Raw genomic sequence first — 19,839 nt, forward strand, 5'->3', positions numbered from 1 at the left:
TCTGCCTTCATGGCATTCCAAGCACGAGCAACAACACTTTTGTTGATCCCGAACTCTTCGGCGACACTGGTCACACAACGCCCCTCCTCAAGCTTCCCAATCATTCTTTCTCGAGTAAAGTCGTCTAAATGATTTCTTGAAGACATGCTTCACAAAACAAATCACTTGCACTTGCAGCGATGTCTTTAACTACAGTGATCTTCCTCCTTTTATCACAGCTTTGAACTGCGAGCGCCGACCCACAAGGTTTACGTACACTTACATCACCTACGACGTTTTATTTCTAAAATTTGCATGCAAATAATCTTTCTACTGAATTACGTGCATATTATACTGCAATTTCATGGCTATCTTATACTTTGTTGGGGAGCAGTGACCGAAAAACCACTTGTTGCTTAAGTTTTGCACACCAGTGTAATATATTTATTTTTTTAAATAAAATTTACTTTTAGACCTTAATTAAAAATTTTTTACAGGTATAATGTAGGGTGAAATGGGAAGAGATCTATGGAGAAGATAAGTGCTATTCACAAGATACCCCACAATTTACATATTAGATATCAAGGACATCAGATATCATATTAGATATTATTTGGCATATTAGATATCAAAATTGTGGTTAAAGAGAGAAGATAAAATACACATTTATGCCCACCAAGAAAAGAAAGTAGTAAAAAGAAACGAATGGCTCTAATCAACCTGGATTGTCAAATCAATGTAAGCTCCATTTATTTCAATAAATTCTTGTGGTATGGGTAAGAAATGAAATTTCAATCCAAATTACGAGGAAAAGTAATGGCACTCAGTGTGCCGGTACTTTTTATCATGAAATCCAATTTTACCGTAAAATTTGGCAGAACAAAATATTTGATGTACCGTAATTATTACGGTATTATTTATTGTAGCATCACTGATCCACTGTAATTAAACAAAAAATACTGTTAAAGTTACGGTATAAAGTCTTAAGTAAAAACGAATTTTATGTAATGAATGAATCTTACTGTACATTATAAGAATGGATTTTACGAATGATGCACTCAGGATGCCAGTACGTTTTACTGTAATTCAATCCTGAATTTTTTTTAGTGTAGGCGACAGCATAATAGAATTTTCAAAGTGTCACTGGTATTTAAGTAAGGTGGAAATTAAAGGATACTTATTTCCAAAGCGTTTGTTAGGTTCGCATTTCATACATACTAATTAGGGGAAAGATTCTGAAGTCTCAGTTCCAGCGAAAAGTAAAAGTGTTTCAGTTGAAGAAGTTACAATGTTACTGAAGCACTTATTAAAGCATCCCATTTGCATGAAATAGGAGAAAAGTTAAAGGCTTTGAACTAACACGAGTCATTGGAATTTTCGACAAAAATCTTGAAAAGAATCTCTATAAATATCGTTTTTAATATAAAAAAAATGAAAAATAAAAAAAGTATTGATTTGAGTGCAAGAAGTCTGATCCTACGAAAGGCGCTTTTCATTTTGCTACGAAATTACGGTAAAACACATCAATAATAACATCAACTGGTTAAATATATAAGCATAAAAAATGCTTGGTTACAGCTTTTCTAACTCGTTTATTTTAGATATAAAAAAAGGCTTTATTAGTGCTCGAGCTTTTAGCACGGATAAACATATTTTTTGTACGCTTATTATTACCTCTCTGAGAAACCCTTGAAAGATTAAAAAAAAATGGTGAATAAAAGTTATCATCAATATGATACACAGGATCGAATCTCAGCGAAGACTAGAGAATTTGAATTTTATGTTTGGTCACAGTGCTGACGTAAAATAACCTCAGTTCCTCACACATTCTGCACATCTTTCTCATAATATGGATTGTTGATTGTTATGGATATGGATATTAAAGACATCATTAAACGTACCCTGGAGGACGCACTCGCCCCTGACGACATTTTGGATCCGCTCTACACGAACTAAACTCAATCCCGGTTGTTGGGCTGCCCGCCTGTACGCTTTCCGTTATTTTGACAATGTTTTGATGTTTTATCTATCTTATTCGCTTTTTAATTCTGTTTTAATCTATTTTTTTAGTACATTGTGCTTTTTAATTGACTTATTGACATTGCCTTTCCTTGCTTTGCAAATTTTAGCATCCCATTTTAATTGTATTTGATAATAGTTTGTTTTACCACTTTACATCTTTACCTCCTTTTGTTTTACATTTGAGATTTTCTTGGCTCCTTACGCCTTGTTCTTCTGTCTTACCTGTTGCCAATTTGTCATCGACTGTATTGGTTCTTTGACCTATATTAACTTGGGACCTCCGTTCACCTGTGACCTTTTAATGTTTTCTTATGTTCACTTCAGGTACACGTTATTTTGATGGTTCACTTTATGTTTTACTGTTCTTGAATACATCAACAGTTTATACTTTGTGTCATTTATTAACCTGTCACAATGTTAATGATCGCTTTGGTTTAGCGATCCAACTTACTCTGTATTATTACTCGTTTTAATCCTATGTACTGCCTGCACATGATGCATTGTATGTCATACCGTACTTTCTTGCGATGTGTTGTAAAATTTATCATTTGTGTCTTTGGCTAACTAAAAGGGAGATCCCGTCGGCTTCGGCACTATAAGGCGGGACTCTCGGAGCATTTTAATTGTTTTACTGCTGTTGCCATCAGACTCTGTAGTGTTTTCGTATTTTTGCACTTTTTGTATTTTATGTTCTTTTCTGTTTTTCTTGATTTCAATAAACATTTACCCGTATGCCCTAAATTGGGGCAGGTCGGGGAAAATATTTCATAATATGGATTGTTGTTGTTATTGTTGTCGTCGGCCATTAAGGCAGAGAGGGAGTGATTGTTCTGGCTTAGCAATCTATGACAAAGAATCTGACTTCTGCCCCACCCATACGTCACACCCGTTCACCCATTCATACATCCATTCATTCATCCACAAATCGTATTCATCCACGTATCGTATCCTGAATCAGAGAACGATAAATCTCCATTTCAATACCTCCAGAGGTATTGATTTGTTATGGGAACATAGAGAACTTTGTGACCAGAGAGATTTAACTTGCACCAGTCTACATTACTACACGGGGAGTCTTCGGCAGCCAGGATTCAAGCTCCCATTCTCACAAACGTGAGTCCAGTGCCCTACCAACCAGGTTATCCTGGTCATAATATGGACTAAACGAGTCTTCAGAAATATCTCTGTTCCTTCATTCATTTCGTACGCGAGTCATATTTTTAAAGTACCATTCGAGATCTTTTAATTTTTAATGACAGAGAACTTGAGAAAATGTAACAGTCAAAACAAGAAACAATAAAAAAGTCATTGTTTTATTTGGCGTCTCGCCTCCCAATACCACTGGACCAAGGTAGAAATTAGTCATCCACAGTAGGAAATATGTTGGTCATACTTCCTACCAAGGTCCACAGTAGGAAATATGGTTTTGAAAGTGTACAGTGGAGGTCTGGATGCATACTAATTTTAAAAAGATTCCCAGAAAGACAGTCCTGATGAGCTAAATGTCTAACTATTCAACTCCCTAATGGCGGGACCAGTTGGGCAAGTAGGTTTTCTTTGAGTATAACCAACATTTTGGTAGCGATCTGAACCCCCAGTTTCTCCTGATATCGAGAGGAGATCTTGATACAAAGCTGAATTGTACTAAATGTGACTTTACTATGTGCTAGTTTTAAGACACCAGCACTCTTCGACAGCAGCGCGTCAGCTTTTTCATAACCACTTAGTCTACAGTGCCAAGAGATCCACTGACCCTTATAAAAAAGTAAGGTGTTTTTGAGATCGCTTTGAGGTTGACAGATTTAAATGCACCTGAGGTAGAATATGAGGTTATGTTTTGCAACAAAAATAACCTCTTTAATAAACCTCAATATTGCAACCAAGCTAAATACCAGATTCTTTTATCGCATTATATTGCTAACTCATTTTGGAAAGATGATCGCAAAAATTCTTTGGAAACCAAAGGTAGACTAACAAGATTCTGCTCCAGAGGCAATTCACAGATTTGAAGGTTCTCAAAAGTAAATGACATATTATATATGCTTTCTTAAGACACAGGAATGGCCACATTATTCACCAGACTTGAACCCAAAAGTTTTTATTTTTTGTTTGATCCTTCTTGGGGACAAAGGCTTATGCTGAACTTCATAAAACTTTTGCATTCGCAAAAAAAAACATTTTTTTTCAAGTAATAGAAAAATAGTATTAAAAAATTAGAGGAATGAAGTTTAAAGGTAAATAAAATATTTGTGACATGTTAATAACTCAGTATAAACACCAAAGTTAGTATCTCTGAAAATCGATAAAAATTTTACAAGTAATAATCTTATATCATATTAAACTAATAGTAAGTTTTTTTCAAAAAAAATTTTTTTATTATATCTATTAGGTAGTTTGATTAAAATTAGATAAAAACATTGAATAAATTCAGATAAAAATAAAAGGCTAATTGACTTTCTTCCCTTGCCGTATTTAAGTGCAAACAAACCATTAAAAGTTTAGTTTTTATCATTGCACAAATAGAGTACAAAAAATTAACCCAGTGGATTAGAAATTTTTAGTTAAATATTATTTCTATTTGAATAAAAACAATTTCAAAAAAGAGTATTTTTAAAAAGAATGAATTTTAATTAACAAGCTAATTTGGGAGAAAGTTTTTTTCGACTTTCGTTGCAGAAACGTTGCTCTCAAATATCTTCATTTTGACTGAACTTCTATATGTTTTAAATGTCTGATGCTGTAATTAATTAAAAAAATAGAAGTTGTGGAGTTCGTTATATTCCGGGTAAATTAATTAATTAAAATGTTTAATTTTATTTATATTCTTTTGCTTTTCTTACGGTTCTCCTTGACTAATTACGGACAAAATGTCAGATCATCAAAACTGTAGTTACATAAAAAAACTATTTACTTTAAACAATATAAAATAAGTAGCTATTTAAAATGTTATTTTTTAATCTAAGAAACTATATTTGAACTAATGTTTTAGTTCAAAATTTATATACATTAAAAATGCGTTTTTCAAAGAGCGCATGCTTGGCATTAATCTAAAATTTGATCATTATATTTGAACTACCATCTAACCAAAATACTATTGAAATACAACATGGTCCCTATATATAACATATTATGGAGAATAAAAATACTTATAACATTTCTTTCAACCAAGTGCAGCATGACAAAAACAAAACAAAACAATTCTCTCTCATTATTTCTCTTTCTTTCTTTCTTTTTTTTCTTTGAACTAGTTAAAACCAATTAAAATTCTTTGATTTATCAACAAATACATGTGTTACAAAACAAATGCAAATGTTATAACAATTACATATTTTAACTTTAGAAAAGATATATTTGAAACTAAAATATACTTATATTACAGTTTTTACATTATACAGAATTTTTAAAAATATGTATGCAATTTATTATTAATTTCTTTCTTTCTTACATTTATGTTGTTATGACAAAGATTGTCGAGAATAAACAGCTTTTTTTACAAAAAAAAAATAATAATTCGTGGTATAGTTCCTGTTTCGCTCCATTTTTCATTAAAAATATAATATTAAAATTAAATAATTTCTTTCTTTTCATCATTCTTCAAATTTCCGTTTATCTTTTCAAAACGAATCCGAAAAATTTACTTCAATACTATTTCCATATTTTTAAATGAAATAAACCAAAAATATTGAAAAAAAATTGCAGACGAAAAATTATTTCCAAATCAAGAAATGCACAATGGTTTATGTGAATTTCACGTCATAAAATTGTGCTTTTTTCTTCACAAATAAAATAATATTTTAAGCAAATTTACATCATGTCATTGATCAACATTTACTTAGCATTTATCATTTTTTTGCTTAAAAGTTTTCTGAAAGTTCATTTGGTTTATTCCATGTGCATTACATGTATTTTTACTTCATACATAGCATGAAAATAACAAAAATGGCCTTATTTTCTTTATAAAGTTACGTACATAAATGCAAAAAGAATTACAATAGAATAGAAGAACTAAGTTTAGGTAGAGTCATTTTTTACTTTAATCTCCAACGAAAAAATGGAACGAGATTAGGAGAGTACAATATACAACATCTTTAGATATTGTACTTTTGATTCGAAGTCTACTGTTATTCCTCGCGTGTCGAATTCACAAGGGAGCGAAAATACCGCTGACAGTTTCTTTCAGATGATACAAATCGTTTTCTTCTCCTACGTTCTTCATAACAAGTTCCTTCGAACAATTGATCATTTCTGTTTTTGGCTGTCAGCATTTATTCTGGCAAGGAAGGCTCTTTCTTTAAGGAAAAAAAAGGAATAGTTCACTTTTGCAACATCTCAAAGATTTATCAGAATCTTTAATCCTAAACACCGAATCCTTGCATTAAATTTTAAATCTAGTTTTGGCATCCTTTGAAGATGTTATTTGCAAACATTTTGCAAAAAGAACTCAAATACTTTTGGATAAATATGACAAAGAGTGAACAGCAAAGTTGGAGAAGATAATGTAAATATTTATTTTATATTTTACTCCGTAGAATAAGGATGAATTTTTTTGAAAATTGTTTTAAGGATTATGTAGTTATAAGCTTTTCTTAAAAGAAAATTCCTATAAAATAAATGTAATCCATGGATTGAATTAAAAAGAAACCTAAAAAATGCAATATTTATGAAAGAAAACTGGTGAATAGAATTTAAAAAAAAAACATTTTAATTCAGTTAAAAAGTGCTTCAATTTTTTTATATTTTTAATATCAGTTTGAGCCGGAATGATACACTAGTTGTTAAGAACTGAGCAACCAGAAAGAACCAAATTGTAAAGAACCAGGGTTCTTTCCCAGGGGCGGCTGCAAGCCTACCCAGAGTTTAAAAGGTGGGTAGAAACCAAGTGGGTTCTAGGAAGAAAAAGTAACTAGTAGGCTATGCTTACCATATTGCCCCCCCCCCACACACATTATAAAAAAAATTCTAGATCAAATTCCGGTGAAAAGTACTGGCTCTCAGGGTGCTGGTATTACAACCAGAAATACCGCAGTTTCTGCAGTAATAATTATCTTAATGTCACTGAATAACTTTAATTAAATAAATTACACTGCAAAATTTAAGGCATAATATTTTACAGTGAAAATGAATTTTGTGGTAAAATGGATTTTATAAATGATGCGTTCAAAGATTCTGTCCTTTATAGCGTAGTTTGATCCAAAAGTTTTTACAGTGCATGCCATTTGTCATAAACTAGTGAATTATTTAACCTCCACAACTTCCCAGACAGATTACTGACTGATAATACTTTAAATTTATTTTTTACTTTATTTATTTCTTTATCATTATTACTATTATTATTTATTTTGTAATGAAGGTTTAATTAGCAAAAATATTACGAAATAAAGAATGACATTTTTTCTCTATTCATAACAATTGCGTAAATGTCATTTTTGAAATATTCCAAAACTTGTGCCAAGAATTTTTATGGTCACCTACAGTAAATAACAGAGGATGTGTGATAAAAATAAACTAGTAAAAACTAATGAAATGTTAATGAAAAAATCTCCAATATAATTGCTATAAAGTATTTAAAAGTAAAATATATCTTATAATATAAAGCATTTAAAGTATTTAATAGTGTATAAATTATAAGGGAAAAAGGGTTTCCATTTGGAAGTATCTTGGCAGAAAGAGATGTTATAGAATCGGAGCAGCTGTCCGTGTCTCTGAACTATTTGATTTGCTTTTTATACGCTCTTGTCTATTATTACTCATATAGTTCAAAAATTTCATAATTTTTTAAACAACCTATACATTTTATAAGTTCTGATTTATCAATAAGACATATTAAACAAGTATTGCTTTCTGAAGTTCAGATTTTGTATTTATTCAACCAAAAATGTTTTGCAATTAACAAAATGGAACTAAACATTGCATTAGTTTGATTGGAACTTTCAAGTGAAGCGAATAAAAATTGATGGAGTTATCGTCTCGGAGCGAACATTAAAATACTTATATGATCGACTAAATTTACAGTTTGCGACAGCTTATTTTATTTATTATCGCATGAATGCAAAAAGTTTTACACAATTCTAATTTACATGAATCTCAATTTATTGTTTTGAAACATTGTTCTAATATACACTCACTAACAGATAGACAGATTTACTAAAAAGAAGTAAAAAAAATATTTTTTCAAAATTTCAGAAGGTTGTCTTGTCTTTCCCTTAAAAAGAGCCATAAATCACAATTACAGAATTTGGACGTCAAACATTCTTTAAATCTCTAATATAATTTGAACTAACGTTCATAGTTATATAATCAAAATGTGAAATAAAATTTATTGGGTATAATTCAAAATGTTTCAACAAGTTACAAGGTTTCACGTTACACAAAAATACAAGGTTATACTCTAAGAGCAAATTTTAAAAAATATAAATTAAGGCATGAATGTTATTAAATTACCTATTCGAAACTACTACCAGCACATTTTAGTGTTTTGTATTTTTAAGAAAAATCGCAGAAATTCTAAAAATTATCAAGAGCTATATCATGCAATTTAATGAAGCAAAGCCCAACTTTTGTTAAGGTTATAGTGCTGATGAATCGATACATCATCTCATGCTTATTAAAAACAAAAATCTTTAGTAGAAATAAAAAATCATTGTGAAATAGATGGCGAGAGAGAGGGGAAAGATCTTTTAAAATGATTATCATATGTATGGACAGCCTCTTACAGAAATATTTTTCGTTAGAACGTCTTTTTTATATATGAATCTATTAGAGAAATAATTAATTTAATTTATTTTCCTTTATATCAGAGGGGTAAAAAAACTACGAACACTTGTATTAGCGTGAAGAGACGCAACTAATAGAAAAACGTATTAAAAGCAAAAAATCTTGAACAAAATAAAAAATCGTCCGAAAATAAATGATGAGTAGAAAAAGTTCTTAAAGTTTATCATGGAAACTCCCGGAGAAGTATTTTTTTGAATTTAATGTACTTGAAAAAATTTATTAATTATTAATTATTTTTTAATTATTCTTCTCAAATTTTGAGAATACTTGAATTATCGAATGCCTCTAAAATCAGATAAGAAAAAAATTAATTAATGAAGGAGAAAAAGGGGATGGAACTGTAGGATGCACTGCGTTTTGCAGAGGAAACCAAATTTTATTATCTCAAAGTATCAAAATTAGTTTCCAAAGTTTTTCAGTACATGGCAAATAAAAAATGACATATTTTACTGCTTTATGTCAAATATTCCACCTGAAAAAGTTTGCACTCGCCTCTGTCGATTTTATCTTTAGACTTCATCATACATTTTCTGAAAATTTTAGTTATCTTAAAAACATTATTTTATAGTTTTTCTTAGTCGGTAATGTAAAGAGCTGACCCATTTTTACATTTTGCGGTCATCAATGTTCCCCTCCATAGCTTTGTAGTTTTGAACCTAACTCAGAAGTCAAGAGAACTCCTGATCAAACATTGGAACAAACTAATCTACGTTGAGGATTTTTGATGGAACTAACCTGCATTTACATACATGGAATAGAGAGTAAAATTTTACATACAAACAAAACGGCATTTGGATCCATTTATCACTGAGAATGATCCATGTCCCACTAAGGATATTTTATGTCAGCCTCTGGGGCCTAAAGTCATGTGCAGAATTCATATCGACTTGGAATTCAAACTTGGGGAAGCTCAATGGGTGACGAGCGCTCTATTCCCTGAACCACCATGGCTCGTTAGAAACCTACTTCATCTTTATTTTTTTATAACTAGTGTTGAACATTCGATTCTTAGTTTACGACATCAAAGTTAAACTCCCTAGCCTTGAAATTTTGAATCCAACCTAGACAAGGACTCAGAAGACAAGGGTACTCCTGAATCTTTCATTGAGACAATCTAGCCAACGCAGAGGATCTTTTGATCATTTTGTCATAGTAGTTTGCGTTACATGGGATTGAAAAAACGAAATGTTTTTGCAGTTTTCCTAATGGCAAGGGGATTCTAATCAGTTATCTGTCTACCACTGGGGATTTTTATATCAACACTTTGGTCAAAACTCTATCACCTCATTGGGAGGCTATCTCCGAGCCACCACGAAAAAAAGTGAGCTTCCAATTAGAAAGCTGAAAATTATGCATTTCCATTTCCTTCCACTTTTCTTTCATTTTTTTTCCGATATCACCTATTATTTTAGGAGATCTGATAAAACAAAAATGTAACTAATTGACATTAGTTTTGTTATGAGTAAAGCTGAGAAAGATCAGTTGAGTAAGTTATGAAAAAGCTTTTATGTTAGGGTAAATAAAAACCTTCGATAACGTTTACTTATATAATTAAACTTTTCTTCAATTAAAAAAAATCTCTTATTACATGAATATATTTTGAAAAACGCTATTCATTCAAAAAAATATAATTATGTAATTCATTTGTGCCGAAATTCTTCACCATTTGATCTTTAATATGCCATTTAAGTTCTGTTTTTGCTCCAAACAATTAATTTCCAATGACATCGTTAAATAATTTTTCAATTTTAGTTGCTAATTAGAAATAACCAGAAAAAAAATTAAGCAGTGGAAGTGCTTTATGATTTTCAGTGAAATGTTTTTACAATTGAAAATATTATTTTGCTAGTTCTTTAATTTATCGTTCATTGAAATTTTGATCTTTTCAAACATAAATAAACTATCATAAAAAAAGAAAATAATAAAATAAGACGAAAATTGTATTATTCAAATAGACTATATAGGTAAAACAATTATATTTCAAACCTAAAACGACAAACGTAGAGTGCATCATAATAACCATAATTGAACCTCTATCACCCCTAAATATCACCCTTCCTGGAATTTTGTAAGTAATATACAATACGGTTTCATTCAAAAATATTTTTTTAGGCTTTTTGAATAACGCAACTTTAAAAATGTTTGTTATTTTATACTTCTTCTAAAATAATCAATAATTATTTTAGAAATTTATATTATTACTTCCAAATTCAATTTATTCATTTTCACCAGAGTACATATTATAATATTATATGATAACACAACACTGTGAAACAATAAGGAAAATAACACTATGTGTATTAGTATATGTTTACATAAAAGCAAAAATCACATTAAAAGATTCGCGATTATAGTTTAAAAAGTAATAATAATTCTATCAGAAAGAACAAGAAACTTCTATCTCTAAACTCTAATTGGTATAATTCTAATAAATGTCACTAAAATCAAATTTTTCTTTAAAACAATAATTCCATAAAAAGGAAATTATATTTATTTTGCAATTAATTCTTCGATTAAATAAAAACAATAATTAATCGTTAAATTTAATTCAATGAGAATCGCTTAATCGTTTAATTCAATTCAATTTAGTGAGAAAGAACTAGAAACTTCTATCTCTAAACTCAAAAATTGCTATAATTCTAATAAATATCACTAAATTTAAAACTATCATTCAATAAAAAATAAATTGTATTTACTTTGCAATAAAATCCTTGATTAAATTAAAACAATCATTAATCGTTTAATTGAATTATATCAATTATCAATATAAACGAAATAAATAAATTAAGAGTATTGAAAAAAACAATTTAATTTATTGTTACGTTTTTCCTCTTTCATCATTTCTTTCAATAAAAATGTGTAGGTGAAAAAAATTAGACGTAAAAAATATTAGACGTAAATGACGTGTTACTGAATTAAAACCTGTATTGACAGTAATTTTATTTAATAATCATGTAAAATATATCACGGGCATAAAGTAAATTTTTTAATATTTATCCTAGATTTCTTTAACATTTTTAAATAAAATATATGATTAAGAAATTAGAAATAAAAACACAATGTAAACACAAAAATGACGTAATGTTTTGTACTCACTCCTCCTGATGGCGATTCTTTGCGAGTCAACAGCCAGCAGGAAGATGAAGAGAAACGCCAAGAACAAGATCTTCATTTCGACTGCCAGCATCTCATCCTGAGCTTCCTAAATGATAAACGACCGTTGCGCCCTCTCTAGGGATTCTTCACCTCCGTCATCACTAAAAAGTTTAATTTCAATTTGAGTTTTAAATTTTCCTTTCTTCATAAAAGCGATGCAATTCTCTAGTTCGTTTCGAGTTCTCAGAAGTTTTCTCATTTGGTCAGGGTTTCGAAATTTGAAGACCAAATAAAAGCGAGAAACACCGGATTTAGAAGCAATTGTCATACATTGTATTTTCGGAAGGGAATCTTTTCGAGTGTTCCTACTTTGAAATTCGCAACTCTATCAACCCTTTTCCATTATATGAATAAGCTTTTATGAATATTCGCATGGCATTAAAATTTCAACTCAAAAATATCATTTTTATACAAAATGAAAGCTTTTAATCCAGAGTGCAGAAGGGAATTATTTGCTCTTTGTATAGTATAAAATTTTAAGTAAATATTACATTTTAACTCTTAAAATCTTAATTTATTCCATTTATATTTTGAACAAATATGTTTTTATGCGCCGTTGTGGCTCTAAAGATAAGCGTTCCCCACCCAATGAGATGAACCGGGTTCGAATCCCAGATAAGACTGGTCTTTACGAATTCCACACACGGCTTCCACTGACCACAGTGCTGACGTAAAACATCCTCAGTGGTAGATAGATCATGGGTGAGAGTCCCCTTACCATCAGTCCGACAGTGGGAGATTTTTTAGGTTTTCCTCTCCACGTAACACAAATGCGGTTTAGTTCCCTCAGAAAGTCCTCCACGAAGGCAAATTTCTCCTAATGCTTGCTCCAGGAGTTCCCTTGTATTCTGGATTGGAATCAAAACAAGGTTACGGAGTTGAACATTGGTAGTCGTAAACTCCAAAATTGGTTCGGTTGTTCAACGACGGTTATAAAAAAGTATTTTTTATTTAGATCGTAAATATTTAATCGAGTTTAAAGCGGTTAAAGAATCACCAATGATTATTGCTTGGAGTAGTAAGAATTTCACTTTAATATTTCAGTGTTAGAACAAAACCTGTTATTAATCTCTGACGAATTATTTTAGAACTCAGTGAGAGCAAAATAATCAAAAGCCTACTTTTATATTGAATGAAGTTAAGAATTTTCGCTCTTAATCAAATACTTGTGGTTTAGCTTCATACTCAAGCTCAGCTTCATTTGAAAAGTTAACTATTTTTTTAACCTCTCCTATTTTGACTATCTGCTGTAATAATTCGTTAGATTTAAGTTTTTTTTTCTCTTTCTAACTTAATTATTTACTTTCTGCTTATGTGCAAACTCTAATAACTTTATTTTTGACAAAATATGAAAACTCGTATAATGAGGTTGTTGATTAAAGAATATTTTATGTGTTATCTAATATAATCTTTCCTTGAATTAATGTACTATTTAGAAATTTATTTACAAATTATTTAGAAATTTCAAAAGTAAATGTTAATCAGGGTAATGTTAAGAAAGTTAAGCAGGAAATATAAAAGTTTCATTAAATTATCTTTTCAATTCTTTATTAAATTAGTAATTAATCATTAAATTCTTTTTAGTAACAAGTTAATGATATGCTGTACCACACCAAGTCATTAACTCATTAGTCATTAGTCAACAGTCATTAAGTCATTAACATTAAAAATTTAAATTGAATTTAATACAAATAATTTCAACTGATTTCGAACAATTGATAACCTCAATTGATTTTTTTTGGCTAACAATTCAGAAATTTGTAAGGAATCTGTAGAAAGGTTACCAGGAAACAATTTCAGAAAATACAGATTTATATAACATTTTATACTTGTTTATGAAACATATAATTCTCGGGAAGTTTTTCAACTGATTTCTATAAAATTATGTGTGATTTTGAAAGCAAAATGTTTTTAAAAGATATCATATGAGGCATGTGTTAAACTCTTTTATTTAAACTAATAAAACAAAAAAAAACAAGGAAAATAAAGAAAGAAAGAAAGAAAACGTTTACTGCAATGCGTATAAATATTATATAAATTCGAGGTGAATATTGTATAAAATGTAATCTGAAAGTTTCTAAATTAGCACCTATTCCTAAATTAGCTTTACATGTGAACTCAAAATAGCGTTATGAATATTATATTCGTAAGTTGTAAGTTAAAACTTGTGGAAAGGAAAATTTTATATACAATGTAGTTATAACTTAAAATCAATTATTTTAAGATAAAATAGTCACAGATTTTACCTTAACACACATTTGAATATTAATAAATCAGTAATAAATAATTTTTACATAATTTATCCTTTTCAAATTTTGCATTATTTTTTTTTAAATATTGAAATATTAAAACAATGTTCTTGATATTGAGAAGCTTTTTATTATTTCAAGTTTTTTTTATTCCTAAATTAAATAAAATAAATGAAAAAATAAATAAACGCTCTGCACACGAAGAATTATACAATCTCATATTTCATTAGCATCTATTCTTTGACATTTGCAGGAAAATCAAAGTACCAATAAGTCTGGATAATGTTATTATAAGTATATATTTTCACATTGTTTAAGTTGCTGTTGTTGTTGTCGTAGGCTACTAAGGCACTGGGGATGCGATTGTTCTTGTTTTGCAGTGGCGCCATTTATGGCTAAAAATTCGACTTCTGCCACACTCATGCGTTACACCCATTTATAGGGCGGACTCATTCATACTTTCACTCATTCATCCTCTGATAGTAATTTTGACCTAAACCAGGGAATGATCAATCTCAATCAAGTAACCCCAGAGTTACAATTTGTTATGGGAACATGGAGGTCTTTGTGACCCGACATATTTAACGCGTGCCAGTCTCCATTTACTGCATGTCTTCGGACAGCTGGATTCGAACTCCCGATCTGACGAGCGAGAGTCCTGGGCCCTATTAGCCAGGCCGTCACGGCCTTTCATAATGTTTATAATTTCATTTTATAAGCAATGTAATTACAAAAATAAATTTTTTAATACAATATAATTGTCACATTGTTTATCGACAATTTTGATTTTTGAGTAAGTAAATGAGTATAATTCTTATTATAATATATGTTCTTTCCAAATTATACAATATTTTCTTTTAAATACAATTTAAAGGTAATTTAAGGGCAATACATTTATTTTTGCAATTAAATACATTTCAAAGATGATAAAAACAAAGCTCATTTTTTGGAAGAATACTGATGGTAAAGTTGATAGTTATTATAAGTGTCTATGTTCTTAGATAAACACTTAGAATAATTAGCTATCTAAGTCTATCATCGTAGATATTAAAACAAAACCTCAACCCATATAAAATGAAAACTCGCATATTCCAATAGCTTTTACTACGATAGATGTTAGAAATTAAGATTATCAATAAATCTGAACAACGATATTAATTTTATTGTTTATGCTTTTCATAATTTTATTTCATAAACAATATAATTATAACTTAAAATTAATTCTTCTTTTAATAATGTGATCTCAATATTACTTAAACACAAATTTGAATGCTTATTTAATTAATAACTATTGCGTCCCATTATGTTTTAAGTTCTTATCAAGTTCTGCGTTTATTTGAACAAGATTTTACAAGTAAGTGATTTCTTAAAGAATTAAAAACAGTGTTGATGATATTCGAAAACACTTATGTAGAAGCTACTAGTTTTATTATTCTTAGATAGGAAATCAAAAACGCACCACGTGTAAAGTAATTCACTCTCATATTGCAATAGCTTCAAGCAGTGAAATTTGTAGGAAAATTAAAGTTAATTTGGATAATCATATTAATGATCCATTGTCTTGCATTACTTATGATATATTTTCTTAAACCACGTAATTATAACTTAAAATTAATTATTTTAAAACAATATAGTCTGTTGAAACACAAATAATATTCTATATATTAACAATAAAAATTCCTTTTTTATTATATGTTCATCGCAAATTGTTCACTAATTAATTTAAATATTAATTTAAAAGCAATTTATTTCATGAAGTGTTAAAAAGAACTTTGTTGATGTTAGAAAATACTTATGGAGAAGCGGCTAATTATTACTGTAGTTTTACTGTTCTTGGACAACTTCACAGAACGTATAAAGTAATATAGTCGCATATCACATTAGCTTCTACTTATGATATTTGCAGAAAAAGATTTCCATCAATAAATTTGGAAAATTTATTGTTTTTATATTGTAAGTATATTAAATATAATTATATTTTATAAGCAGTGTAATTGTAACTAAAGCAATATAATCACAACTATGTTGAAACACAAATATGAATATTCATCAAATTAAAAATGAAAATTCCTTACATAATATACACTGGTTGAAATTAATTTGACCCTATTCAGAACCCTCTAAAACTCGTTCTACCCATTCTGCCTACCTGAAGTTGATGAAATTTAGTGAATACGCAGTACGAACCACGGAGAAAAGATTTCGACAGTAAAAATAGCTCATATTTTGACCACCAGATAGCTTTTTTCAGAAATTCTTTTGGAAAATTAGTCAAAGCTATTGCATTTAAAGCCAAATGGTTCTATGAAGCCCAAAAATTAAGTGCCTTTGTCACTTTTAATCATGCCCTTACAGAAGAAAGATCGAGCTTTACTGGTAAAACTTTTTTTCTTCTTCCAAATACAGCTGCAATAGCTTAGTTGCACTGCGTGAATATCGTCGTTTAAAGAGATTGCGAAAAATGCTCCATATCGAAGAATGGTTTGGAGAAGATGATTATGAAATTTTATATGCCTGGAGACTAGGATGCGCTGGAGGTTGAATGAAACTCTTGAAGACGTCTCTGCTGCTTCTATTTACATTAGAATGTCTCAAATTCTGGATATTCTTCAGCAAATGCTCGATCGGTGTCACGGGAATTGGCGATTCCGTTCCGAAAATGCCGCAACCTCAAGTCCAACAATCACGCTTTGAACTTATTTGGCGATTTTTTGAGAAAATCGAAATTTTCGACTCAAGCCCTTGGCATATTGTAAGGTCATATGAGGCTCACTTTTCTTTTGATGGAGCTATGAATAATCAAAATTATATAATATTAGGAGATACTCCCGTAATGTTCAGATCCGATGTCAGCAGCATTCTGATTACATAACAGCATGGTATGGAATTACTTTACTACCTTCGGTTTTACCTTCGGACCGCTTTTTTTAAACTCTCACTCGTTAAGGCCATAAAATTTTGTCTGTCACGATACAGTACCGTAAACTTCCGCGACAGCAGGTCATTCCTGCTTCACAACAACGGCGACGTTTGCTCACCACTATCTTCATGTGAGATAGAGCAACTCACCAGATTGGGCGTTGAGTCAAAGACTTTGGCGAGGTAACTTTGGTAAGGCTCATGTAATATCCAGAACTTTTCCGGCCACTTCGTTCACTTAATTAAATCTCTGTGCTTGCTGTATGTGATGATTCCTAAAAGACCGTGTATATGGAGAAGGAATTAAGACTTTACTTGAGTTGAAAGCCACCATTACACGCAATCCGAGGAATTTTCCTCGCTACCTTTAAACAGGCCGTAATAAGATTTCAACACCTCATCAATCCATTGTCATCACTCAATTGATATCAATAAAGCACAGGTTGAGCACATTCTGTAATTGATAAACTTTCCTTAACAGATTTTTATCCTTCTTTAGTTGCCACTGTTTTTTTCTATATTTTACTGCTAAAATTATTTCCCACGGTTCATATAACGTAAGCACCAAGTTTTCTCAAAATTTAATAAATAGAACCAGTTCTGGAGGGATTGAATAGTGTCTCTTCGATATGTATGTCTATTCGATATGTATAGACTACACCATGTATGTCTTTATCAAATTGCGCAATGATGCATTTCAATAATGCTTTAAAAATAATTTATTTCTTCAAGTATTAAAAACGCGTTGTTTATGTTCGAGAACACTCATGGAGAAGCTGCTAATTATTCCAAGTTTTACTATTCTTAGATAGGAAAACAAAAGCACTGCACGTGTAAAGTAATACAATCTCACATTGCATTAGCTTTTACTAATGACATTTGCAGGAAAATTAAATTACCAATAAATCTGGACAACGGAATATCTCTTACGAGAGCCCCTTTCAGCCTGTGTAACACTCAAGGACCTAATTAATTTCTGAACTTCGTTAATCCGGGCTTTTGTTTAATTAGAACTTTGGAACGACTAGGCTCTACGTAAGGGCTTTCTAATTTAGCCCCACACAAAGGTTTCTTCGCCTAGAAATTCTCTCTCTTACCCCGAAGTCTCAATACTTCTCGAGAAATCTTTCTGGAAAAAGATATTCCTAATTTGATTCGTTCCTTTTTTTCCCCAAGATTCTGACTTCAGTTTGTGTTGATATCATTAGGAGCGATGAATTACTCGTCCTTAACGGTATAAAAATGGACGTTCTATTGGAATGTCTGAACGTGCAACTTAATCGCATTGCTTTGGAATTGGGTTGGTAAAATGTTTCGAACTTAACGATGAGAATAATTTCATTCAGAGTTGTTTTAAATGTTTTTTTTATAAAAATAATGCCTATATTTTTTATTTTTATGATGGTTTTAAGCAAAACTTTCTTAGTAGTGCATCATTATTTTAAGTGGTATCTAATTCCAAAACAAAATTGATAATATAAATGTGAGATAATTTAATTTTTCGAAATAGTTTACAAATTAATGCTTCAGTTATGGTTAGTTTCATCGCTGATTCTTATTTATATTACATAGGAGTTTTTTTTTTATGTAAAATATTAAACTAGTACAACAAAAAAGTGTATGCACTGAAGAAAAAAAAATTAAAACACCAAAATGAGACTTTAGATCATTTTCTTTATCTATAAAAGTTAAACAATAAATAAAGAATTCATAATGATGGACATAATAATATTTGATACTCTTGTTTATCTCCACACATTATATTAGATTTTCTTAAGTATCATTTTTAATTTATGTTTTCACGTTTTATTATGTTTTGTTATGTTATCTGTTCTGGTTACTTATATGACATCCCGAATGTCTGTTAAGTTTGTTATCCATAATTAAATTTTCACAGCATGAAATCAAAGGATTATTTCAAAATGTATATATACAAAGTGTTATATATTTCTAAATATTGCAACGTGATGATATGTATTGCAATAAAAAAAGTCTAACACCAGAGAATAAGAGCATTAATATTAAAGCTGAAAGTAATTTTCAGTTGTCAATACATCTTCTGCTTAATATCTTCATTTATTGGTCTTGCGAAAAAATGAGAATAAAATGTTTTCAAGCTAGAGTTAAAATTATTTATTCTGATACAACTCTCTTTTACTTGAAAAACTTGCATAACATACTGATCGTAATTTGTTTTCTTATCTCTAATTTTCTACACCTTAGCTATAAAAAAAAATTCACCAGCCCTAAAGAATTTAAAAAGTTTGAGTGTTACACTCAAATGGCTTTACTTGAAAGGGAGAATGATAAATGATGAAATATGACGTCATTGTTTTTCGGTATCGAAACTTTTTCCCACTCTCAGTGTACGCAAAACAAATTCTCGCTTTTCGCTTCATCTAAAGGTACTTTATCTTAAAATATTCAGGGATGGGTCTCGATATTTTTGAGCAATTTATCTTGACTCGAAATCATAAATCATGCAACATAAAATTTTACATGTGTGAAAATTTAAAAAGCGTCAATATTTTCAACGATAAGACAAAGTTTATTTTCTGTTTTCTAAAAGAATTGACTTGTTTTAATAAATAAATAAATAAACTTATTTATTTTTAAAACTCATAAAAAAGCATCAAAATATCATAGTCATTTGTTATTATTATTTTATATTTTGTATATATATAATCTGTATAGCCTAAAACAAAACATCTGTCGTTTGTTTATGTGTCTTACTGCGTTA

At 29.9% G+C, this 19,839-nt stretch overlaps 1 protein-coding gene across 1 annotated transcript in view; it reads right to left on the reverse strand.

Annotated features, from left to right (window-relative positions):
* LOC107454888 (locomotion-related protein Hikaru genki-like) overlaps positions 1-11,952 on the reverse strand; it is a 56,419-nt gene extending 44,467 nt beyond the window's left edge. Inside the window, exon 1 of the mRNA XM_043044004.2 lies at positions 11,872-11,952. Within this exon, the coding sequence (XP_042899938.1) occupies positions 11,872-11,947 (76 nt within the window). The 5' untranslated portion in view covers positions 11,948-11,952. The remainder of the gene's footprint in view (positions 1-11,871) is intronic.
* Positions 11,953-19,839: the final 7,887 nt, after the last annotated feature.

The sequence above is a fragment of the Parasteatoda tepidariorum genome, chromosome 5 (genome assembly GCF_043381705.1).
Source record: "Parasteatoda tepidariorum isolate YZ-2023 chromosome 5, CAS_Ptep_4.0, whole genome shotgun sequence".
NCBI classification, from domain to species: Eukaryota; Metazoa; Arthropoda; class Arachnida; order Araneae; family Theridiidae; genus Parasteatoda; species Parasteatoda tepidariorum.